This window comes from Pleurodeles waltl, chromosome 4_2 (assembly GCF_031143425.1).
Source record: "Pleurodeles waltl isolate 20211129_DDA chromosome 4_2, aPleWal1.hap1.20221129, whole genome shotgun sequence".
In the NCBI taxonomy this organism is placed as follows: Eukaryota; Metazoa; Chordata; class Amphibia; order Caudata; family Salamandridae; genus Pleurodeles; species Pleurodeles waltl.
The window spans coordinates 969,725,914-969,752,765 of record NC_090443.1 but is presented as its reverse complement, the minus strand read 5'-3'; the positions used below and the strand labels follow the sequence as shown (position 1 = coordinate 969,752,765).

Here is a 26,852-nt window from a genome sequence, read left to right as displayed (position 1 = left end):
CACCACACATACCCCCAACCAACCCCCACTCAGGACCCCCACACGAAGAAACAAAACATGAACTCCATCCACTCCGGTTCCCCCTCTGACCCCTGTCCACACCGCATCTACAACAAAGCTAGCCCTACCATCGCCCCCATACTCTACAACATAATCAACTCCTGTTTTGACTCCGCCACCTACCCAGACCCCTGGAAGCACGCAGAAATCGCTGCCCTCCTAAAAAACAACCCAAGCCGACCCAGAGATCCTCTCCAACTACCGCCCCATCTCCCTCCTCCCTTTCCCCGCCAAGGTTGCAGAGAAATTAGTCAACACCCGCCTATCCCACTTCCTTGAAGCCAACAACACTCTTGACCCCTCACAATCTGGGTTCCGCAAGAACCACAGCACAGAAACCGCCCTCATCGCATGCACTGACGACATCAGGACCAAAGTCGACAAAGGCGAGACCGTCGCACTCATCCTCCTAGACCTCTCCGCAGCCTTTGACACCGTCTGCCACCACACACTCCGCATACGCCTCCACAACATAGGAATTCACCACAAAGCCTTAGACTGGCTCACCTCCTTCCTCACCGACCGGACCCAGAGAGTCCGCCTTCTGCCCTTCCACTCCAACACTACCAAGATCACCTGCGGAGTCCCCCAAGGGTCCTCCCTCAGCCCCACTCTCCAACATCTACATGATCCCCCTAGCCAACATCCTCTGGGCACACGGAATCACTATCCTCTCCTATGCAGATGACACCCAACTCATCCTCTCCCTCACCCGCAACCCCACCACCGCCAAAACCAACTTACACTCTGCTCTCCTCGACACCTCCAACTGGATGACCACTAACCACCTCAAGCTCAACTCAAACAAAACCATGATCATCTTCGGCCCCAACAAAACCACGAGACGACTCCTGGTGGCCCACCGCCCTAGGCCCCACACCCACCCCTGAAACCCACGCACGCAACCTCAGCATCATCCTCGACCCCTCCCTCTCCATGACACAGCAAATCAATGCTCTAACCTCCTCCTGCTTCCATACACTCTGCAAAAAAAAAAAAAAACTTCAAATGGATTCCCCCGGAAACCAGAAAGACAGTCACCCACACACATCAGCAGCAGACTGGACTACGGTAACACCCTTTACGCCGGCACCACACTCAAACTCCAGAGAATTCAGAACACAGCTGCACACCTAGTCCTTGGCCTCCCAGGCCACGAACGAATCTCACCACACCTCAAATCCCTTCACTAGCTCCCCATAGACAAAAGAATCAAATTCAAGATCCTCATCCACGCACACAAATCCCTCCACAACACTGGCCCAACCTACCTCAATGAAAGAGTTAACTTCCACACTCCCACATGCAACCTCCGATCAGCCGACCTCACCCTAGTCACAGTCCCCTGCATCCAACGCACCACCACAGGAGGCAGGTCTTTCTCCTACCTCGCCCCCAAAACCTGGCACTCCCTCCCCACCGACCTTCACAAAACCAAAGTCCTACTGGTCTTCAGAAAGAACCTCAAGACATGGTGGTTCGATCAGTGACCCTCCCCCCTGTTTCCCCTCCCCGCGCCTTGAAACCCTCACGGGTGAGTAGCGCACTCTACAGATTTTTTGATTGCGCAACAAAAGAGGGTCCCACAACATCGGAGTCCAACTCGGCGAGTTGGGCAGTGCAGGATGGAGTGCTGGGGACCTGGGCTATGCTGTGCACAAAGGAAGTCTTGCAAAAGTGCACAGAAGCCCGAGCAGCTGCAGTTCACGCAGTACACAGGATTACTGTCTGGCGTGGGGAGGCAGGGACTTACCTCCACCAAATTTGGACAGAAGGGCCACTGGACTGTCGAAGACACTTTGACCCAGCTCCTGTGTTCCAGTGACCACACTCGTCAGGATGAGAGGGGACCCAGAGGACTGGTGATGAAGAACTTTGGTGCCTGTGTTAGCAGAGGTACGATTCCGTTGACCCACCGGAGATTTCTTCTTGGCTTCCAGTGCAGGGTGAAGGCACAGCCCTCAGCGCGTGCACCACCAGGAAACAGTCGAGAAAGCCGGCAGGATGAGGCGCTACAATGTTGCTGGTAGTCTTTTTGCTACTTTGTTGCGGTTATGCAGGCACCCTGGAGCAGTCAGCGGTCGATCCTTGGCAGAAGTCGAAGAGGGAAGTGCAGAGGAACTCTGGTGAGTTCTTGCATTCGTTATCTGGTGAGATGCCCACAGGAGAAACCCTAAATAGCCCTCCGAGGAGGATTGGCTACAGAGAAAGGTAAGCACCTATCAGGAGGGGTCTCTGACATCACCTGCTGGCACTGGCCACTCAGAGCTGTCCATTGTGCCCTCACACATCTGCATCCAAGATGGCAGAGGTCTGGGCACCTACCCTGGGAGGTGCTGGTCAGGGGAGTGGTCACTCCCCTTTCCTTTGTCCAGTTTCGTGCCAGAGCAGGGCTGGGGGGGAATCCCTAAACCAGTGTAGACTGGCTTATGCCAGGAGGGCACCATCTGTGCCCTTCAAAGCATTTCCAGAGGCCAGGAGAGGCTACTCCTCTCAGGCCCTTCACACCTATTTCCAAAGGGAGAGGGTGCAACACCCTCTCTGAGGACATCCTTTGTTCTGCCTTCCTGGGACTGGGCTGCAAAGGCCCCAGGGGGGCAGAAACCTGTCTGAGGGTTGGCAGCAGCGGAAGCTGCAGAGAAAACCCCAGAGTTAGTTTGGCAGTACCCGGGCTCTATGCTGGAGACCTGGGGATGCATGGAATTGTCTCCCAAATACCAGGATGGTATTGGGGTGACAATGCCATGATCCTAGACAGGTTTCAGGGCCATGTTACCATGGTGACGCTACATATAGGTATTGACCTATATGTAGTGCACGCGTGTAATGGTGTCCCCGCAGTCACAAAGTCTGGGGAATTTGCCCTGAACAATGTGGGGGCACCTTGGCTAGTGCCAGGGGGCCCTCACACTTAGTAACTTCGCACCTAACCTTCACTAAGGGAGGGTTAGACATAGGTGACTTATAAGTTACTTATGTGCAGTGTAAAATGGCTGTGAAATAACGTGAACGTTATTTCACTCAGGCTGCAGTGGCAGTCCTGTGTAAGAATTGTCTGAGCTCCCTATGGGTGGCAAAAGAAATGCTGCAGCCCATAGGGATCTCCTGGAACCCCAATACCCTGGGTACCTAGGTACCATATACTGGGGAATTATAAGGGTGTGCCAATCAGAATTGGTAAAATTAATCACTAGCCTACAGTGACAATTTTAAAAGCAGAGAGCATAAACACTCAGGTTCTGGTTAACAGAGCCTCAGTGAAACAGTTAGGCACAACACAGGGAACACATATAGGCCACAAAGTTATGAGCACTGGGGTCCTGGCTAGCAGGGTCCCAGTGAGACAGTAAAAACACCCTGACATATACTCACAAACAGGGCAAAAGTGAGGGTAACAAGTCTAGTAAGAGGCTACCTTCCTACAGTAAGTGGCTAGGGAAGCAATTTTAAATGCATGTGCTGGACACTGGTTACTACGCATTTCCCAGCTACATGTTAGCTTCTTTGAATATAAGGAGGTTTGGTATCAAACATCTCACATAAATAAGCCCTCACTGATGTGCCCCGCTCCCCCCCCCCCGCAAACTACTACTAGTGTGTTGACTGACCAGTTCAGCCACTTCAGACACGGTTCTGGCCTCCCAGGTGAGAACCAGCGCTCTTGAGGGCCAGAGGCAAAAGCCTGTACTTCGTGGGGGATGTTGTACCTGCAGAAGAAGAAAAGAAGCAGCAGCTGACTTGGTACCAGCCCCACCGTACTGCCTGTTGACTTCAACGGACTCTGCCCAAAAAAGACAACTCGTCCTGCAACTGAGCCTCCATGAAACTCCGGAGGGCTGCTTACCTTCCACAAAGACTCGGACTCCTGTAAGCAGCAGATCTGCTCTGCAGCAAAGTTTCAAGAAAGGACTTTGCAGCCTTCAGAACAGCAAAGACCTGTCACCCAAAGTGACCACTGATCCAAACGTGGAAGATCAAAGGTGAAACAAATCAGCGGTGCCAGCAAGGTTCCCCAGCAGTCCAGTGTCTACCTGGATTTAACCCTTCTTTGTCTTCCCCAAGTATCCTGCAGCCTCTGCTTGTAGGCCTCTCTCCAACGGCCTTATGGTGAGAGAAAACACGACACCTCAGCAACCACTGCACCCATTGCTGATGACCCAATTTGAGGTGGGTCACTGGTGTCAATTACATCCTCTGGCTTCTATGAGCTCAAGTCCACCCTTACCCCCTGTGTTTGCTAAACATTGTTTTCCTCCATAGGTTAACATTGAAGAACTCTGAAATTGCACTTTCTACTAAAGTATTTATGCTTGAAATGTACTTAACTTGCAACACAGTTTTTGGGCTTAAAGCATGTACAAACAGAAGTATTGTTTTTCTAACTTGGTTTCGGATTTATTCTTTGTGCCATTTATTGCCTCTGAGTACAAATGCTTAGCACTACCCTCTGATCAGCCTAACTGCTAACCCACACTACCACAAAATAGAGCATTAGTCCTACCTACTTATGCCTCATCAAACCAATTGAGGATCCACTGGACTCTGCACGGTGTACTTTTTTTTTTTAGTGCACCATACAAGAGCCAGCTTCCTACAGAAATCAAATCTTTGTCATTTGCAGACAATAACTGTAGGAAGTTGGCTCTGTATGCACTATTTCAAAGTAAGGAATAGTATGCACAGAGTCCAAGGGTTCCCCTTAGAGGTAAGATAGTGGCAAAAAGAGATAATACTAATGCTCTATTTTGTGGTAGTGTGGTCGAGCAGTAGGCTTATCCAAGGAGTAGTGTTAAGCATTTGTTGTACATACACATAGACAATAAATGAGGTACACACACTCAGAGACAAATCCAGCCAATAGGTTTTTGTATAGAAAAATATCTTTTCTTAGTTTATTTTGGGAACCACAGGTTCAAATTCTACATGTAATATCTCATTCGAAAGGTATTGCAGGTAAGTACTTTAGGAACTTCAAATCATCAAAATTGCATGTATACTTTTCAAGTTATTGACAAATAGCTGTTTTAAAAGTGGACACTTAGTGCAATTTTCACAGTTCCTAGGGGAGGTAAGTATTTGTTAGGTTAACCAGGTAAGTAAGACACTTACAGGGCTTAGTTCTTGGTCCAAGGTAGCCCACCGTTGGGGGTTCAGAGCAACCCCAAAGTCACCACACCAGCAGCTCAGGGCCGGTCAGGTGCAGAGTTCAAAGTGGTGCCCAAAACGCATAGGCTAGAATGGAGAGAAGGGGGTGCCCCGGTTCCAGTCTGCTTGCAGGTAAGTACCCGCGTCTTCGGAGGGCAGACCAGGGGGGTTTTGTAGGGCACTGGGGGGGACACAAGCCCACACAGAAATTTCACCCTCAGCGGCGCGGGGGCGGCCGGGTGCAGTGTAGACACAAGCGTCGGGTTTGCAATGTTAGTCTATGAGAGATCTCGGGATCTCTTCAGCGCTGCAGGCAGGCAAGGGGGGGATTCCTCTGGGAAACCTCCACTTGGGCAAGGGAGAGGGACTCCTGGGGGTCACTTCTCCAGTGAAAGTCCGGTCCTTCAGGTCCTGGGGGCTGCGGGTGCAGGGTCTCTCCCAGGCGTCGGGACTTTAGGTTCAAAGAGTCGCGGTCAGGGGAAGCCTCGGGATTCCCTCTGCAGGCGGCGCTGTGGGGGCTCAGGGGGGACAGGTTTTGGTACTCACAGTATCAGAGTAGTCCTGGGGTCCCTCCTGAGGTGTTGGATCGCCACCAGCCGAGTCGGGGTCGCCGGGTGCAGTGTTGCAAGTCTCACGCTTCTTGCGGGGAGCTTGCACGGTTCTTTAAAGTTGCTGGAAACAAAGTTGCAGCTTTTCTTGGAGCAGGTCCGCTGTCCTCGGGAGTTTCTTGTCTTTTCGAAGCAGGGGCAGTCCTCAGAGGATGTCGAGGTCGCTGGTCCCTTTGGAAGGCGTCGCTGGAGCAGGATCTTTGGAAGGCAGGAGACAGGCCGGTGAGTTTCTGGAGCCAAAGCAGTTGTCGTCTTCTGGTCTTCCGCTGCAGGGGTTTTCAGCTGGGCAGTCCTTCTTGTAGTTGCAGGAATCTAATTTTCTAGGGTTCAGGGTAGCCCTTAAATACTAAATTTAAGGGCGTGTTTAGGTCTGGGGGGTTAGTAGCCAATGGCTACTAGCCCTGAGGGTGGGTACACCCTCTTTGTGCCTCCTCCCAAGGGGAGGGGGTCACAATCCTAACCCTATTGGGGGAATCCTCCATCTGCAAGATGGAGGATTTCTAAAAGTTAGAGTCACTTCAGCTCAGGACACCTTAGGGGCTGTCCTGACTGGCCAGTGACTCCTCCTTGTTTTTCTCATTATTTTCTCCGGCCTTGCCGCCAAAAGTGGGGCCTGGCCGGAGGGGGCGGGCAACTCCACTAGCTGGAGTGTCCTGCTGAGTTGGCACAAAGGAGGTGAGCCTTTGAGGCTCACCGCCAGGTGTGACAATTCCTGCCTGGGGGAGGTGTTAGCATCTCCACCCAGTGCAGGCTTTGTTACTGGCCTCAGAGTGACAAAGGCACTCTCCCCATGGGGCCAGCAACATGTCTCGGTTTGTGGCAGGCTGCTAAAACTAGTCAGCCTACACAGATAGTCGGTTAAGTTTCAGGGGGCACCTCTAAGGTGCCCTCTGGGGTGTATTTTACAATAAAATGTACACTGGCATCAGTGTGCATTTATTGTGCTGAGAAGTTTGATACCAAACTTCCCAGTTTTCAGGGTAGCCATTATGGTGCTGTGGAGTTCGTGTAAAACAGACTCCCAGACCAGATACTCTTATGGCTACCCTGCACTTACAATGTCTAAGGTTTTGTTTAGACACTGTAGGGGCACAGTGCTCATGCACTGGTACCCTCACCTATGGTATAGTGCACCCTGCCTTAGGGCTGTAAGGCCTGCTAGAGGGGTGTCTTACCTATACTGCATAGGCAGTGAGAGGCTGGCATGGCACCCTGAGGGGAGTGCCATGTCGACTTACTCATTTTGTTCTCACTAGCACACACAGGCTTGTAAGCAGTGTGTCTGTGCTGAGTGAGGGGTCTCTAGGGTGGCATAAGACATGCTGCAGCCCTTAGAGACCTTCCTTGGCATCAGGGCCCTTGGTACTAGAAGTACCAGTTACAAGGGACTTATCTGAATGCCAGGGTGTGCCAATTGTGGATACAATGGTACATTTTAGGTGAAGGAACACTGGTGCTGGGGCCTGGTTAGCAGGGTCCCAGCACACTTCTCAGTCAAGTCAGCATCAGTATCAGGCAAAAAGTGGGGGGTAACTGCAACAGGGAGCCATTTCTTTACACAAGCCCCCCCCAGCCCACAGGCCAGGAGACTCAGCCCAAGCTGGGAGAGTCTTCCTAGTCTGTCAGGCGAGGAAGAGTAGGAGAAATAGGCTGGTTAGTTGCAGGGCCTACTCTGCCTTACATCCTTCTGTTCAGGTCATTCCCTTTGGGGAACTGACCCACTTCCACAGTGATAGGACCTAGTCTGAATTGCCTCTTGTCTGCCTCTTCAATGTCTCCACCCATTCTTTTTATTTTGGGTTTAGAGGTATCCACCTCTGCTAATCTTATCTTAGCCAGGGTCATCCCTAGCTTACCCAAAGAGGTTACCCAGAGCTGGAGTAACCCCACCATGACCAACAGGGTCAGGGGGCCTAACTTGCTATTTGGCATGGGGTCTGACCACCATGCCAAGGATAGTGCAGCCACAAAGGCTAACACCCAGCAGAGGCCACTGACAGCTGTCAGTGCCCAGAACCACACCTTTAGCTCTTCACCTAAAAGGGAAGGGGCTAAGTTACAGGCTTCTTTGGGTTCAGGTTGCCTGTCTGCTGTATTGGAGTGGGGGGTTACCACATCTTGTAGTAAACACCCTTCTTCCACTCTTTCTTCTGTTAGCTGAAGAGCCACCCACTCAGGTTTAACAGTTGCCTGACTAGCCAGGACTTCTTGTGGGTCAGGTTGGACTTTATCAGGGCCATTTTTGGAGTTCTCCCCTACTGGAGCAGAATCTCCTTGGCTTGCTGTAACCTTGGCTAAAGGTTGTCCACCCTTCCTACTCTGTTTTCTTTTCTTCTTCTTCTGGGGCCTGCTTGCATTTACTGCAGAGGCAGGACTTCCAGAATCCTTGGGAGAGGACTGGCACTGGACCAGTTCCTCTCTTGAGCTCTGACTAACCTCTGGGTAGTCATTTCCAAGGAGACAATCAAGGGGGAGGTCTGTACTGACTACTACCCTTCTCCAGCTAAGAGTGCCACCCACTTCTATGGGCACTAAAGCCACAGGCCTCTTAGTGACCCTGTCTAGGCTAACTCTTACCCTGGCAGTCTCACCTGGGATGTACTGGTTTGAGAGCACCAGCCTGTCATGCACAATAGTGTGACTGGCACAAGTGTCTCTCAGGGCAGTGGTTGGGATTCCATTCACCAGTAGGTGGTGGAAGTGTCTACTTCCCTCTGGAATCTCCAACTCACCTGTTGGGCCCTGTTTCCAGTTGAAGGCTAGGAAGACCTCCTCATCTGAGGAGTCCTCTCCCATGGCTACACTGGTTACCCCAGGAATTTTGTTCTGGGGTTTGTTTTTGGGACAAGAAGTGTCCTTGGTGTGGTGCCCAGACTGTTTACAGTTGTGGCACCATGCCTTAGTGGCATCCCAGTTCTTACCCTGGTACCCACCTTTGTTTTGGGTTGTGTCCTGGGGCCCACCCACCTGTTCTGGTTTTTGGGGGCCTACAGAGGACTCTTTTTCTTTGTTTCTAGTGTTACCCACTTTCTCCTGGGGAGTTTTTGTAACCCCTTTCTTTTGGTCACCCCCAGTGGAAGTTTTGGTTACCCTAGTCTTGACCCAGTGGTCTGCCTTCTTTCCCAATTCTTGGGGAGAAATTGGACCTAGGTCTACCAGATACTGATGCAACTTTTCATTGAAGCAGTTACTTAAAATGTGTTCTTTCATAAACAAATTATAAAGCCCAACATAGTCACACACTTCATTTCCAGTTAACCAACCATCTAGTGTTTTTACTGAGTAGTCTACAAAATCAACCCAGGTCTGGCTCGAGGATTTTTGAGCCCCCCTGAATCTAATTCTATACTCCTCAGTGGAGAATCCAAAGCCCTCAATCAGGGTACCCTTCATGAGGTCATAAGATTCTGCATCTTTTCCAGAGAGTGTGAGGAGTCTATCCCTACACTTTCCAGTGAACATTTCCCAAAGGAGAGCACCCCAGTGAGATCTGTTCACTTTTCTGGTTACACAAGCCCTCTCAAAAGCTGTGAACCATTTGGTGATGTCATCACCATCTTCATATTTTGTTACAATCCCTTTGGGGATTTTTAGGATGTCAGGAGAATCTCTGACCCTATTTAAGTTGCTGCCACCATTGATGGGACCTAGGCCCATCTCTTTTCTTTCCCTTTCTATGGCTAGGAGCTGCTTTTCCAAAGCCAATCTTTTGACCATCCTGGCTAACAGGGGGTCATCTTCACTGAGAGCATCCTCAGTGATTTCAGAAATGCTGGACCCTCCTGTGAGGGAAGCAACATTTCTGACTATCATTTTTGGAGACAGGGCTTGAGAGGCCCTGGTCTCCCTATTTAGGACTGGAAGGGGGGAATTGCCCTCCAAGTCACTAATTTCTTCCTCTGTGAAGTCATCCTCAGAGGGGTTGGCTTTTTCAAACTCTGCCAACAGCTCCTGGAGCTGAATTTTGGTAGGTCTGGAGCCAATGGTTATTTTCTTTATATTACAGAGAGACCTTAGCTCCCTCATCTTAAGATGGAGGTAAGGTGTGGTGTCGAGTTCCACCACATTCATCTCTGTATCAGACATTATTTTGCTAAAAGTTGGAAGACTTTTTAAAGAATCTAAAGCTGTTTCTAGAATCTAATTTCAAACCTTTAACAAACTTTTAAACTCTAAAAGACAATGCTAAACAGGGACTTAACACACAAGGCCCTAGCAGGACTTTTAAGAATTTAGAAAAATTTCAAATTGCAAAAATGAATTTCTAATGACAATTTTGGAATTTGTCGTGTGATCAGGTATTGGCTGAGTAGTCCAGCAAATGCAAAGTCTTGTACCCCACCGCTGATCCACCAATGTAGGAAGTTGGCTCTGTATGCACTATTTCAAAGTAAGGAATAGTATGCACAGAGTCCAAGGGTTCCCCTTAGAGGTAAGATAGTGGCAAAAAGAGATAATACTAATGCTCTATTTTGTGGTAGTGTGGTCGAGCAGTAGGCTTATCCAAGGAGTAGTGTTAAGCATTTGTTGTACATACACATAGACAATAAATGAGGTACACACACTCAGAGACAAATCCAGCCAATAGGTTTTTGTATAGAAAAATATCTTTTCTTAGTTTATTTTGGGAACCACAGGTTCAAATTCTACATGTAATATCTCATTCGAAAGGTATTGCAGGTAAGTACTTTAGGAACTTCAAATCATCAAAATTGCATGTATACTTTTCAAGTTATTGACAAATAGCTGTTTTAAAAGTGGACACTTAGTGCAATTTTCACAGTTCCTAGGGGAGGTAAGTATTTGTTAGGTTAACCAGGTAAGTAAGACACTTACAGGGCTTAGTTCTTGGTCCAAGGTAGCCCACCGTTGGGGGTTCAGAGCAACCCCAAAGTCACCACACCAGCAGCTCAGGGCCGGTCAGGTGCAGAGTTCAAAGTGGTGCCCAAAACGCATAGGCTAGAATGGAGAGAAGGGGGTGCCCCGGTTCCGGTCTGCTTGCAGGTAAGTACCCGCGTCTTCGGAGGGCAGACCAGGGGGGTTTTGTAGGGCACCGGGGGGGGACACAAGCCCACACAGAAATTTCACCCTCAGCGGCGCGGGGGCGGCCGGGTGCAGTGTAGACACAAGCGTCGGGTTTGCAATGTTAGTCTATGAGAGATCTCGGGATCTCTTCAGCGCTGCAGGCAGGCAAGGGGGGGGATTCCTCGGGGAAACCTCCACTTGGGCAAGGGAGAGGGACTCCTGGGGGTCACTTCTCCAGTGAAAGTCCGGTCCTTCAGGTCCTGGGGGCTGCGGGTGCAGGGTCTCTCCCAGGCGTCGGGACTTTAGGTTCAAAGAGTCGCGGTCAGGGGAAGCCTCGGGATTCCCTCTGCAGGCGGCGCTGTGGGGGCTCAGGGGGGACAGGTTTTGGTACTCACAGTATCGGAGTAGTCCTGGGGTCCCTCCTGAGGTGTTGGATCGCCACCAGCCGAGTCGGGGTCGCCGGGTGCAGTGTTGCAAGTCTCACGCTTCTTGCGGGGAGCTTGCAGGGTTCTTTAAAGTTGCTGGAAACAAAGTTGCAGCTTTTCTTGGAGCAGGTCCGCTGTCCTCGGGAGTTTCTTGTCTTTTCGAAGCAGGGGCAGTCCTCAGAGGATGTCGAGGTCGCTGGTCCCTTTGGAAGGCGTCGCTGGAGCAGGATCTTTGGAAGGCAGGAGACAGGCCGGTGAGTTTCTGGAGCCAAAGCAGTTGTCTTCTGGTCTTCCGCTGCAGGGGTTTTCAGCTGGGCAGTCCTTCTTCTTGTAGTTGCAGGAATCTAATTTTCTAGGGTTCAGGGTAGCCCTTAAATACTAAATTTAAGGGCGTGTTTAGGTCTGGGGGGTTAGTAGCCAATGGCTACTAGCCCTGAGGGTGGGTACACCCTCTTTGTGCCTCCTCCCAAGGGGAGGGGGTCACAATCCTAACCCTATTGGGGGAATCCTCCATCTGCAAGATGGAGGATTTCTAAAAGTTAGTCACTTCAGCTCAGGACACCTTAGGGGCTGTCCTGACTGGCCAGTGACTCCTCCTTGTTTTTCTCATTATTTTCTCCGGCCTTGCCGCCAAAAGTGGGGCCTGGCCGGAGGGGGCGGGCAACTCCACTAGCTGGAGTGTCCTGCTGGGTTGGCACAAAGGAGGTGAGCCTTTGAGGCTCACCGCCAGGTGTGACAATTCCTGCCTGGGGGAGGTGTTAGCATCTCCACCCAGTGCAGGCTTTGTTACTGGCCTCAGAGTGACAAAGGCACTCTCCCCATGGGGCCAGCAACATGTCTCGGTTTGTGGCAGGCTGCTAAAACTAGTCAGCCTACCCAGATAGTCGGTTAAGTTTCAGGGGGCACCTCTAAGGTGCCCTCTGGGGTGTATTTTACAATAAAATGTACACTGGCATCAGTGTGCATTTATTGTGCTGAGAAGTTTGATACCAAACTTCCCAGTTTTCAGGGTAGCCATTATGGTGCTGTGGAGTTCGTGTAAAACAGACTCCCAGACCAGATACTCTTATGGCTACCCTGCACTTACAATGTCTAAGGTTTTGTTTAGACACTGTAGGGGCACAGTGCTCATGCACTGGTACCCTCACCTATGGTATAGTGCACCCTGCCTTAGGGCTGTAAGGCCTGCTAGAGGGGTGTCTTACCTATACTGCATAGGCAGTGAGAGGCTGGCATGGCACCCTGAGGGGAGTGCCATGTCGACTTACTCATTTTGTTCTCACTAGCACACACAGGCTTGTAAGCAGTGTGTCTGTGCTGAGTGAGGGGTCTCTAGGGTGGCATAAGACATGCTGCAGCCCTTAGAGACCTTCCTTGGCATCAGGGCCCTTGGTACTAGAAGTACCAGTTACAAGGGACTTATCTGAATGCCAGGGTGTGCCAATTGTGGATACAATGGTACATTTTAGGTGAAGGAACACTGGTGCTGGGGCCTGGTTAGCAGGGTCCCAGCACACTTCTCAGTCAAGTCAGCATCAGTATCAGGCAAAAAGTGGGGGGTAACTGCAACAGGGAGCCATTTCTTTACAATAACAAAGGAGCGCCGTTCACAGGGAGTACCATTGCAAGGTGAATAACTCAAACAGTTCAAATGTCAAGAGAGCGGCCATACAACAAGGGACAAAACCAAAAGCACATTTGACAAAGGAGGAGCTACAATAGCCTTCCTTGCCAGTGTTCTGAATAACGTGCACTGCAGCCACATGGTTGTCGGGACACTTTCATGAAACACTACTGCATTGATGTACAGGTGAACAGAAGCAAAAGTGGGACAGTGAAGCGTCTGTTTACAAGCACAACCTCAACTCCAGCTCAGTCACCTCAATGAGGAAACAGCTATGAAGTCAGTGCATAGCATGTGAATCCAGAAAGATTCAAACTGCAAAACGGAATGGCTACTTACAGTAGGAGTAGTTTTTCAGTTTGAAGAACTTTGTGAATTCATATGGGGCATTAGGAGGGTGCAGCCAAAGTAAGTCCATCGGACATTAATTTGACAAATAAGCACGGGGAGGGGGTAATGAATCTGAAGATAGTGACCATGCTTGTAGACTTTTGGGGAGGGTGTTTCACATTGGGGGCGGCGGGCCTGGACTATGCATCAAATGGTGAGGACCAATGACGCCAAGCGAAAATAAGAAGCAACTACTATGTAAGAGGAGAGTTCCGGACCCAACCACTAGATAGCGGAATAATGCACAGCATGTGAATACAGAAAATTCTTCAAGCTGCAAATCTACTCCGACTGGTAAGTGTTTTTGTTTCACTTTAGAGCAATACCTGTGGATATCGCAAATTCAACAATGTAATCATTGACAAACGATGTAACCCTCGCCCTCATTCAGCACCCCTTAGTATGTTTGTAGATTTTGCTTTGTGCTGTGAGAATCACATTGACACCATCCTTACTACATTATTAAAGTTGCCTGTAGACCCTTATTGATTTGCAGGGTGGCTGACAACCCAACATGCACTTCAAGCTGCCACACATGCCTCAGTGAAAATATCTAAATACTCCATCTGCCACCTACTTGGCTGCACATAGTCCTGTTGGGAGTTAGGCGATTGTAGTCCTCTTTTCCTGAGTGGGTAATGAGTTAGTCATTCCTTCTGACATTTGAGTTTTTAATTTCCCCCTTGACCAGTCTGCCCTTTTTCACGTGCCACTCTTCTACCCATGCTTATTGTAAAACATCTTGCTCCTATGCATCTCTTCTTGTTCCTGGACCTCGACGAGCCCCTGTCTTCCTCTTTCATACAATGGACGAGTAAATCCCTTTGCCAGTTCTTGAGTATACACAGCTCCAACTTCAAGTTTTATTTCTGAGCTAGTGACTCCAAAACTCCTCTTAATCTCTAGAGATGCTAGCAGCAATTCCATTTGGTCTTCACTGCTGCACTGGTTCTCGCTTTTTAAATGTGTTTTTTAATTGAATACATTATGGGTAGATCAGAACGTTTCCCCAGCTTCAGCTGAATTTCCGGACAAGAAGACCCGACATATTTGAAGTCTATGTGCACTTTTCACTCATAAGTTAATGTTTCCTGTACTCCTCCAAATGGTGGATTGGGATGTAATGCTGTTGCATTTCTCAAATAGACCAGTTAGCATTTAATTATCCTTGGTCTATTTAAGCGATACCTCCTTCTTATAGTCTTTAATTCCTTAACGTCACTCTTGGACCTTTCCATTATATGAGGGATTTTTGGGCTCCCTTGATTGTCTATTTCAATATTTTCATATCCATTACCTTCCTGGTGAATCAAACTAGCCCTCTGACATCCAACTAGCTCTGTTCTACCGTGGCTGAGATGTGATCTGAGCAACACCAATATTTTCTCTTTCAACCCCTGCGAGGTTTTCTTTGAAACTATCACCATTTCATTTATTTTCATTTGCTTAAACTACAGAATCCAGCTAAGATTTCTAGGAGTGCGATCACTGTTGGGCAAATATGTATTTGAAAAGCAGTCTTATAGTACTCTCCTTGTAGCTTAACTCATTTGGAGATGGTTAGTCGTTTATATGAACACCAGTATGAACTTCATGGTTCTTAACAGCTTGAAAGAATTAAGCTCACGAAGCCACAGTTTAGGCAACTTTTAAAAGAACTCATCAATCCAGTACACCATTGCTTAACAGTGTAATAGCAGGTGGCATGAAACTTGGCTACACTGTAACCAGTGTGTTCCAGTTTTGATAACTTATGAAGTGTTTCTTCACTTAACTAGGTGGGGGTGCACATTAGCGTGTAGAAGAGCGCTAGATCTGCTTTTTTGGGAGGGAGGGGGGCGTTTGTACAGTTAAAATGCCAAGAATGCACTGCAGTGGTACATTCAATAAAAGGTTTGATCAAATGACCGCAGCCACTTGGTCCAAGGGATCTGTAGTCAGCAGCCTTAAATGTGCTTGTTCGTAAACTTATATCATTCTATATGCCCTCTCAAATTAGTATTTGAGTGCTAAAGTCTATTAATAGATTTTCATATTTAATAATCTTATGCTTTTTGCACTTTTTAATAGACAATGGGTGGAGACTTTTCTGGCAAAAGTCAGAATGTTTCGAAGGGAATCTATGCATTCGCTTGTAAGTATAAAATCATGAATTAACCTTCAGTGTCCAAATAAGCCGTGGTATATGAAATCAACTATCTTTTTTTTTTTTTTTTTTTTTTTTTTTTTTTTTTTTTTTTTTAGCGAGGGATGTGTTCCTACTCCAGAGTCAACCACGGTACCAGAGCTTGGACATTGATGTGTATGTCACTTTCTTTGAAATCTACAATGGAAAGGTAAGAAGTTTTATGCTCATGTGTTTAAACTAGGTGAAAAATGTTTGCAGGTCATTAAATTTAGTCACCCTTAGGGAGCTGAACCTATTCAAAATGGAGCATGACAGATGAGTGAGTTAGTGATTGTATTCACATTGGCATTTCGCTAACATGCACTAATGTAATTGACTTCATACTAATAAGGACAAAACATAACCTGCCCCTCATAAAATCTTAAACTGATCTGTTCAACCATGACTTCCACTGAAGTGTTTTGTTACCCTTGGTACAATGTTAAACTTGCTTCCTGGTTTGTCTAATTGCTCTTAACCTACTGCATACGACTTGGTGTCCCATCCTCAAAAAAAAACCCTGAGCTGATTAGGATTATAGTACTTTTCCACGGCACTGCTATGTTGTCATCCAGTTGAGTCCTGAACCGCTAAGGAAAGTTTTTTTCTTGAAGGTATACTCAGTTAAATTCATAAATACAGAATTTCTCCTTCCATGGGTAGGATTTCAGAAATGGCGTGGACCTTTTTTTATACTGAGGTACATATTTTCTTTTACAGTTGTAATTTGCATATAAACAAATCAGATTGAAATCGCCCATTAGTTCTCTCCTTGGTAAAAGGCAAAGGTGAAAAAATGTGTAGAGATTTGTATGACTTATTAAAGTACAGCCGGGCACTATTGCTTTAAAGCAGCAATGTGCTGCAGCATCTTTGTGTGCGGAGCTTACCTCTAAAGCTGGAGCAAGTATTCTAACCACTGGGCCTCGGTTCCCCCCCATCCCCCATGAGGATTTCGTGAGTTCTGCTCCATAACATGACTTATTAAATTTGAGGAGAAATTTATTTTTGACATTGTGCACTTTAGAAAATCCCCATCACCCAGGCACTCAGTAACTGATCTGTCTAAACCGATGTAAATTCTTACTGACTAGGTCCTCTTCCAACAAATTGGTATCTATGTGGACTTTTAACCACGCCCACGTCACGTCCAACACTCGCTCGTTCGTGGGCTTGCCTTAATAAAAAATTTAAAAAAACATTATCATTGGTAAATTCTTTAAGTTTGTCCCTCCTAGGGATGGTTTTGTTACCGCCTTGAGGACCGACCCTGTTACATGGATAATCGTTTTTTTGCCGATACGTTTGACTGCGAGCGAACGTATTTTTTCTTTTGGGTCATTTCGCGCTCATGTTTATGCGGCCGTATCGCTTTGCATTGACCCGTCTGTCAACTGTTTTAATTTGTAATTTTTGTGGCAAAAAGTCAATTTAGAAATTTTCAACGCTAATAGCGCTAACTCGAAGAAACGCGAGACCGATTGCATTGTTTATCTCCTCGCCACACTTAATCCATTCTAGCAACTACCCCGGTAGTTAAAACGAAGTGATCACCCGGGATGCCACATGGAGCCTATATTTACAATACTCGCTCAAAACAGGCAATAGATGAACAAGTGTTGTATAGACAGCTTTGTCGACAGTGACTTGCGCCGTGCTGATAACTAGGTACTATCAGTATATCCGGTTTCAGAAAACTACTTAGTTAATTAACTTGCCAGCTGGGCCACTGATGTCACTAGACTTAAATGTGAGATTGTTCGTTAATCTTGGAAGCAATACCAGAGCATATGAGAAATGAAGCAGAGTAATTGTCCTCTAGATACGTCATCAGAGGCAAAATTTATTAAAACGTATTAAAACTGTTGTAACACTAAAATGTTAGTTTTAGCAACACGTGCAGTATAAACCCAGGAGGGCCGGCATTAAACAAGTATTATGTAGTAGAATACATTGAATTGGGACTGGAGGGGGCCCACAGGGGGTGGTCTTAGGGAACTTTAGTTTCTACTGTCCCTGCCTATAAAGGGTTGCTGCCCAAAGATTGCCATAGCAACGAGCGATTTTACGGCGCGGTGTAATTTTCAAATGTGAAAATGCGCGAGGACAAGAACCCGTACTTTACACCTCACATAGGGTGAGCAGATTTTGAAAAGAAAAAAAGGGACAGGTTAGACCTAAAAGTAGGACTAAAGCCTTATAAAAGTGTGTGTATTTGTGTGCGTGCGCACACACGAGAGCATGCAGAACTATTTAAGCAATCTGATAGACGTCTAGCTGCAGATTCCTTACCTTAGAGTTCCCTGGCACCAGTTTTGGATCCAGAATTTTTCTGCTGAGCAGTACTCTGCGCGCACTATCGGGTGGAGTCGTTCGGATCCACATGCATCTGGCTCCGCGTGGTGTCACTGTTGTTGAAGTCTGATGTCACGGTTGTCTATACAGATGTCACCTCGGCACGCGTACGTCAGTTCTTTTCCTTCCGTGCCGGTTAAGTGCAGATCTAGAAAGAGCTACCCATTTCTTCGCCGTACATAGAGGTTTTTACGTCTTGATTGTTTGAAGCATGTCTTCTAAAAAGACTGGATTCAAACCGTGTGGTGCATGTCATTGCACCATGTCTGTCACGGATCCAGACAGTCTATCTCTGGTGTTTGGAGAAGGATCACAACTTGACTTCATGTTCCGACAGTCGGGCCAAGGCTCTGAAGGCCTTGAGAAATAGATCCCTCAAACTTCTTGCGGCCCAACAGCCATCATTGGTTGGCATGACTCCGAGGCGGTCACGGTCCTGCAGTAGGAGAGGTCGTGGCACCACTCCTGGAGCCCAAAGTCCTCTTCCTTGCATTTGAGTTAATCCAATCACTCGGATAAAGATGAATAAAAAGAAGTCTAAGCCGACTTTGACTTCGCTTGGCCTGTTGGCCGATGACGCATCTAGGGATCGTCTATGTTCTGAGCACTGTTCCTCGGAGCCATCGCCAGGGCTGACTCGCCGTCTTCCCCTTTTCTGGGGACCAGAGCGAACCCTGTTCAAAGGAATTTTACAAGGCCATGCTCTTTGTTTTTGAGCAGGCTGCACCCTCGGGAGGGTCTTTGTGCCCCGCAGGGGTCAGCTGGGCCCCCATTGGGTTCGACCTTGGCGGTTTCGGCCTCTGCGCCGCTGGGGATCTCAGGATCTGATAACAGATCCGGACTGGCGCCGTTCCCACACAGTCTACGGGCGCCGGGTCCGACGTCGCTTCCTTCACTGGCGCCCAATGGTGCTAGCCCTATCCTCATTCCGGATGATCCGGAGCGACGACGCAGAAGCCGCGAATTATGTCAGGATCGTTGCCTGAGCCTTATTTTGAACAGCCAGGCACAGGAGAGGAGTGGGAGAGGTCTGAAGACCCTTTAGAGTGCGACCTGGAGCAAGAACAGGACTGGTATGAGTATCTAGTGGAGGTCAGTGGACTGGACACGTCTCCAGATACTGGGATGCACTTGCCTCCTAATGTGGCTACAGAGGAGGGAGCTTCTTACGCTATGGTGGTGTGTAGGGCAGCTGAGGTCTTGGAACTATAGACTTGCCCACGGTGCCAGTCACGACGAATCTCCTGTCAGGTGCTTCAGCCGGGGGTGACTGTAGGAGGCTGGCCTGGTTTTGTTGTGGGTACCTTGGGTATTTACACCTTATACCAGGTCCAATTATCCCTTATTAGTGAAATGTATTAGTGTTCTAGCAGTTTAGGCTGATAGAGGTAGTTATAGCAGAGCAGCTTAAGCTGAACTAGGAGACATGCAAAGTTCCTGCAATGCCACTTATAGTTTCACAGTACTTATACACAAGTAAAGACAATACTCACTGTTACCAAAAATAAAGGTATTTATTTGGGTGACGCAGTACCAAAAATATCTTTGAGACAATATTCCTTCTGTAAGTATTATACACAGTATATACACTAGGAGTAAAGTACTTGACCCTCGGGTAGGTCGCTCCCCCGCTGCTGCAGCTCCACGTGCCCAGGCCCCTGCCACCTGTGTGTAGACCTTAGACTCCACCTCTGCGCCTACTACTGAGTTGCCTTTTTATTCTCTCTTGGTGCCTTTTTCTCTTTTCTGCCTTTATCGCTCTTTTGCCTTTCTCGCTCCTCTGCCTTTATCGCTTGTTTGCCTTTACCTCTTTTACCTTGACCGCTCTCTGCCTTTCTCGCTCTTTGCCTTTATTGCTCGCTTTACCTCTTTTAAACTTGACCGCTCTTTGCCTTTGGGCGCTCCTCTGCCTGCCTTTGGGCGCTCCTCTGCCTGCCTTTGGGCGCTCCTCTGCCTGCCTTTGGGCGCTCCTCTGCCTTGGTGTAGGAGGCTGGCCTGGCTTGTAGTGGGTACAAAGGGGAACTTACACCTTGCACCAGGTCCAGGTATCCCTTATTAGTGTAGAGGGGTGTCTAGCAGCTTAGGCTGATAGAGAAGGTAGCTTAGCAGAGCAGTTTAGGCTGAACTAGGAGACGAGTGAAGCTCCTACAGTACCACTAGTGTCATATGCACAATATCATAAGAAAACACAATACACAGATATACTAAAAATAAAGGTACTTTATTTTTATGACAATATGCCAAAGTATCTCAGTGAGTACCCTCAGTATGAGGATAGCAAATATACACAAGATATATGTACACAATACCAAAATATGCAGTAATAGCAATAAAAAACAGTGCAAACAATGTATAGTCACAATAGAATGCAATGGGAGCACATACGTATAGGGGCAACACAAACCATATACTCTAGAAGTGGAATGCGAACCACGAATGGACCCAAAACCTATGTGAGCTCGTAGACAGTCACAGGGACTGTAAGAAAACAGTGAGGGTTAGAAAAATAGCCCACCCCAAGACCCTGAAAAGTGGGTGCAAAGTGCACCTAAGTTCCCTAGAGAGCACAGAAGTCGTGATAGGGGAATTCTGCAAGGAAGACCAACACCAGCAATGCAACAACAATGAATTTCTGGACGAGAGTACCTGTGGAACAAGGGGACCAAGTCCAAGAGTCACAATCAAGTCGGGAGTGGGCAGATGCCCAGGAAATGCCAGCTGTGGGTGCAAAGAAGCTGCCACCGGATGGTAGAAGCTGTGGATTCTGCAAGAACGACAAGGGCTAGAAACTTCCCCTTTGGAGGATGGATGTCTCACGTCATGAAGAGCCTTGCAGAGGTGTTTCCGTGCAGAAAGACCGCAAACAAGCCTTGCTAGCTGCAAGAGTCGCAGTTAGGGTTTTTGGATGCTGCTGTGGCCCAGGAGGGACCAGGATGTCGCCAATTGCGTGAGGAGACAGAGGGGGCGTCCAGCAAGACAAAGAGCCCACTCAGAAGCAAGCAGCACCCGCAGAAGTGCCGGAACAGGCACTACGAAGTGGAGTGAACCGGAGCTCACCCGAAGTCACAAAGGAGGGTCCCACGACGCCGGAGGACAACTCAGGAGGTCGTGCACTGCAGGTTAGAGTGCCGGGACCCAGGCTTGGCTGTGCACAAAGGAAATCCTGGAAGAGTGCACAGGAGCCGGAGCAGCTGCAAATCACGTGGTTCCCAGCAATGCAGTCTAGCGTGGGGAGGCAAGGACTTACCTCCACCAAACTTGGACTGAAGAGTCACTGGACTGTGGGAGTCACTTGGACAGAGTTGCTGAGTTCAATGGACCTCGCTCGTCGTGCTGAGAGGAGACCCAGAGGACCAGTGATGCAGTTCTTTGGTGCCTGCGGTTGCAGGGGGAAGATTCTGTTGACCCACGGGAGATTTCTTCGGAGCTTCTAGTGCAGAGAGGAGGCAGACTACCCCCACAGCATGCACCACCAGGAAAACAGTCGAGAAGGCGGCTGGATCAGCGTTACAAGGTCGCAGTAGTCGTCTTTGCTACTTTGTTGCAGTTTTGCAGGCTTCCAGAGCAGTCAGCGGTCAATTCCTTGGCAGAAGGTGAAGAGAGAGATGCAGAGGAACTCTGATGAGCTCTTGCATTCGTTATCTAAGGAATTCCCCAAAGCAGAGACCCTAAATAGCCAGAAAAGGAGGTTTGGCTACCTAGGAGAGAGGATAGGCTAGCAACACCTGGAGGAGCCTATCAGAAGGAGTCTCTGATGTCACCTGCTGGCACTGGCCACTCAGAGCAGTCCAGTGTGCCAGCAGCACCTCGGTTTCCAAGATGGCAGAGGTCTGGAGCACACTGGAGGAGCTCTGGGCACCTCCCAGGGGAGGTGCAGGTCAGGGGAGTGATCACTCTCCTTTCCTTTGTCCAGTTTCACGCCAGAGCAGGGCTGGGGGATCCCTGAACCGGTGTAGACTGGCTTATGCAGAAATGGGCACCATCTGTGCCCATGAAAGCATTTCCAGAGGCTGGGGGAGGCTACTCCTCCCCAGCCCGAACACCTTTTTCCAAAGGGAGAGGGCGTAACACCCTCTCTGAGGAAGTCCTTTGTTCTGCCTTCCTGGGCCAAGCCTGGCTGGACCCCAGGAGGGCAGAAACCTGTCTGAGGGGTTGGCAGCAGCTGCAGTGAAACCCCGGGAAAGGTAGTTTGGCAGTACCCGGGTCTGAGCTAGAGACTCGGGGGATCATGGAATTGTCTCCCCAATGCCAGAATGGCATTGGGGTGACAATTCCATGATCTTAGACATGTTACATGGCCATGTTCGGAGTTACCATTGTGACGCTATACATATGTCGTGACATATGTATAGTGCACACGTGTAATGGTGTCCCCGCACTCACAAAGTCCTGGGAATTTGCCCTGAACAATGTGGGAGCACCTTGGCTAGTGCCAGGGTGCCCACACACTAAGTAACTTAGCACCCAACCTTTACCAGGTAAAGGTTAGACATATAGGTGACTTATAAGTTACTTAAGTGCAGTGGTAAATGGCTGTGAAATAACGTGGACGTTATTTCACCCAGGCTGCAAGGGCAGGCCTGTGTAAGAATTGTCAGAGCTCCCTATGGGTGGCAAAAGAAATGCTGCAGCCCATAGGGATCTCCTGGAACCCCAATACCCTGGGTACCTCAGTACCATATACTAGGGAATTATAAGGGTGTTCCAGTATGCCAATGTAAATTGGTAAAATTGGTCACTAGCCTGTTAGTGACAATTTAGAAAGAAACGAGAGAGCATAACCCTGTGGTTCTGGATAGCAGAGCTTCAGTGAGACAGTTAGTCATAACACAGGTAACACATACAGGGCACACTTATGAGCACTGGGGCCCTGGCTGGCAGGGTCCCAGTGACACATACAAATAAAACAACATATATACAGTGAAATATGGGGGTAACATGCCAGGCAAGATGGTACTTTCCTACACTTGGACGCTCCTCTGCCTTTACCTCTCTTTTAAACTTGACTGCTCTCTGCCTTTCTTGCTCTCTGCCTTTCTTGCTCTGCCTTTCTTGCTCTCTGCCTTTCTTGCTCTCTGCCTTTGTTGCTCTTTTGCCTTTGTTGCTCTTTTGCCTTTGTTGCTCTTTTGCCTTTGTTGCTCTTTTGCCTTTGTTGCTCTTTTGCCTTTGTTGCTCTTTTGCCTTTGTTGCTCTTTTGCCTTTGTTGCTCTTTTGCCTTTGTTGCTCTTTTGCCTTTGTTGCTCTTTTGCCTTTGTTGCTCTTTTGCCTTTGTTGCTCTTTTGCCTTTGTTGCTCTTTTGCCTTTGTTGCTCTTTTGCCTTTGTTGCTCTTTTGCCTTTCTTGCTCTTTTGCCTTTCTTGCTCTTTTGCCTTTCTTGCTCTTTTGCCTTTCTTGCTCTTTTGCCTTTCTTGCTCTTTTGCCTTTCTTGCTCTTTTGCCTTTCTTGCTCTTTTGCCTTTCTTGCTCTTTTGCCTTTCTTGCTCTTTTGCCTTTCTTGCTCTTTTGCCTATATCTCTCTTTTGCCTTTTTTCTCTCCCGCCTACCCGCTCCCCGCATCCCGCTTTCCCGCTGCTGCCCCCTTGCGGCCCCCCCCGCTCCCATTCGCTGTCCTCCCTGCTGACCCCTTCCCTCTTATGGCGGCCGCGCCATAGGCAAGCCCGTCCGCGCCCAGCGCCAGAACCCCTGGCCCCCACCGCACCCAAAACCCCCATCTTAGATACGACGCCGCCTCCCTCACTGCACTCAACCCCGGACAAACTGCCAACTGCTACCAAGCCAGCCCCAAACGCACTCATGGACCCTTCGCCTGTCAAGCCTGCAAGTTTACCTTCCACCGAGCCTGCAGTCCTTCCACCGACCCACACACCAACAACCACCTCAAGTGAATCCTCCTCAACACACGCTCCGTCCACAAGCACGCCATCAAATTATGGGACCTCCTGGACACAACAGCACCTGACGTCGCCTTCATCACAGAGACCTGGATGAACGCCTCATCGGCTCCTGACATCGCCATAGCCATCCCCGACGGCTACAAGGTCGCCCGGAAAGACCGCGCCAACCAAATCGGGGGAGGAATCGCCATCATCTACAAGAACTCCATCAACATCACCACCTCGACCGAAGACACCCCCTCGCCGCCGAACACATGCACTTCCAGATCCACACCGACCCCAGGACCACCCTCCAAGGTACTCTCGTCTACAAGCCCCCTGGCCCACGCGCCCTATTCAGCGAATCAATCACTGACTTCATCTCCTCGCACGCCCTAGCCTCGCCAGACTACATCCTCCTCGGGAACCTGAATTTCCACCTGGAGAAGAACGACACCAACACCGCCACCCTACTCGACAACCTCGCCAACCTCGGACTCAAGCAACTGGTGGACACCCCCACCCACACCGCCGGCCACACGCTCGACCCCATCTTCTCCGCCAGCAACCATATATCCTTCAGCCACTCCTCTGAGATACATTGGACCGACCACAGATCTGTCCACTTCACCTTCAAACGTGAGACCCACCACCTTTGCACACTACAAATCCCACGCAGACCCTGGAACAATCTCCACAGAGCAGCTACTCTCAACTCTAAACCATAACCAGCCATCACCACCGACGCCAACAACGCTGCTCTCAGCCTCACACAGTGTATCACCAACTGTGCCGACAACCTCGCCCCTCTCAGAAGCCACCCAAGAGAGACCAACATCGTGAAACCCCCGTGGTTCACGGACTTCCTCAAAGAATCCAAGAAATCCTGCCGTACCCTCGAAAAAACCTGGCGCAAAGAACAAACGGCAGAAAACATGTCAGCCCTCAAGATCACCACCCGTGAACACCACCAGCTGAACCGCTCCACCAAAGGGTATCTTTTAAAGAGAGACTCGACAACAACACCCACAGCAGCAAAGAACTCTTCAACATCGTCAAAGAGCTCTCCAACGCCAGCTCCAACATCATCACACCCTCACAAGAACTCTGCAACTCCCTCGCTACTTTCTTCCACCGAAAGATCACCGAGCTACACGACAGCTTCGGACCCCAAACCCTGCCGCCCACCACTGAACCTACAGCCCCAGCCACTACCCTCAACGCCTGGACTCCCATCAGCTCCGAAGAGACCAGAATCACCATGAACACCATCCACTCTGGCTCCCCCTCGGACCCGTGCCCCCACCACATCTTCAACAAAGCCGACGCCATCATCGCCCCCTATCTCCAGAGCATCATCAACAGCTCGTTCGCCTCTGCGACCTTCCCTGAGAACTGGAAACACGCAGAAGTCAACGCTCTCCTGAAAAAAAAACCACGGCTGACCCAACGACCTGAAGAACTTCCGCCCCATCTCTCTTCTCCCCTTCCCGGCCAAGGTCATTGAGAAGGCCGCCAAAAGCAATTGACCACCTTCCTTGAAGACAACAACCTGCTCGACCCCTCCCAATCAGGTTTTCGTGCCAACCACAGCACAGAAACCACCCTTATCGCAGTCACCGATGACATCCGAACCCTGATGGACAACGGAGAAACAACTGCCCTCATCCTCCTGGACCTCTCGGCTGCCTTCAACACCGTGTGCCACTGCACCCTAATAACCCGTCGCCGCTCCACTGGAATCCAAGGACATGCCCTGGACTGGATCATCTCGTTCCTCTCTGACCGAACCCAAAGTCTCCCTTCCGCTCAGAACCCACTGAGATCTGTGGCGTTCTGCAAGGCTCTTCACTCATCCCTACCCTCTTCAATATCTACATGAGCCCCCTCGCCAACATCACTCGCAAACACAACATCTCCTACGCCGACGACACCCAGCTGATACTCTCCCTCACCAAAGACCCAGCTACCGCCAAAGCCAACCTGCAGGATGGAATGAAAGACGTCGCAGAATGGATTAAGCTCAGCCGCCTAAAGCTGAACTCTGACAAGACGGAGGTCCTCCTCCTCGGACACTCCCCGTCCGCCTGGAACGACTCTTGGTGGCCCACGGCCCTGGGCACCGCACCAACCCCTTCAGACCACGCACGCAACCTCTGATTCATCCTGGACCCCTCCTCACCATGACCAAGCAAGTCAACGCCGTCTCGTCTTATTGCTTCCACACCCTTCGCATGCTCCGAAAAATCTTCTGCTGGATCCGCGCCGAAACTAGAAAAACTGTTACCCACGCCCTTGTCACAAGCCGCCTGAACTACGGAAACACCCTATACGCAGGAACCACCGCTAAGCTACAGAATCGTCTTCAGCGCATACAGAACGCCTCTGCACGCCTCATCCTTGACATACTGCGCCACAGCCACATATCTGCCCACCTGAAACACTTGCACTGGCTCCCCGTCAACAAAAGGATCACCTTCAGGCTCCTCACCCACGCACACAAAGCCCTCCACAAAAAGGGCCCCGAATACCTCAAGAGACGCTTCTCGTTCTACACGCCCACCCGTCAACTTCGCTCTGCCAACCTCGCTCTCGCCACCATCCCTCGTATCCGCAGAACCACCGCTGGAGGTAAATCCTTCTCCTACCTGGCAGCCAAGACATGGAACTCCCTTCCCGTTCACCTAAACCACCCAGGACCCCCTCACCTTCAGGAGGAGCCTCAAGACTTGAACTTTGTGTGAGCAGGAAGAGGGGGCTCTCAGCACTTTAGAGAGCCCTCAGGATGCCAGCCAGCACCCCTGGGAGTTGTAGGATCTGGGAACAAAGGAGGTGCAAAACGTGGTTGATGCAGCACAACAAAAGGTCCCACGCCACCAGAGAATAACTCAGCGAGTTGAGCGTCACAGGATGGAGTGCCGGGGACCTGGGCCAGGCTGTGCACGAAGGAATTTTGCAAATGGTGCAGAGAGGCCTCAGGAGGTGAAGACACAGTACACAGGGGTACTGTCGCTCTCAGGGAAGGCAAGGTCTTACCTCCTCCAAGTTGCATCGTCAGGAGCTCAGGACAGTCTGTCGATGTCCACCATCTGTGTCCTTAGGAGCACGCTCATCACTGAGGAGTCCAAGGGTACCGGTCGTTGTCTTGAGGGTGCCTGCTTGGAGCAGGGGAGTGACTCCGT

The 26,852-nt window shown here is 49.5% G+C and overlaps 1 protein-coding gene across 2 annotated transcripts in view; it reads left to right on the top strand.

Annotated features, from left to right (window-relative positions):
• The window catches only part of KIF2C (kinesin family member 2C), a 752,439-nt gene that overhangs the window by 442,448 nt on the left and 283,139 nt on the right, over nt 1–26,852 (top strand). For both annotated transcript variants that reach the window (XM_069232808.1, XM_069232807.1), the window contains 2 exons: nt 15,348–15,411; nt 15,522–15,613. In XM_069232808.1, coding sequence (XP_069088909.1) covers nt 15,348–15,411; nt 15,522–15,613 — 156 coding nt within the window. The remainder of the gene's footprint in view (nt 1–15,347; nt 15,412–15,521; nt 15,614–26,852) is intronic.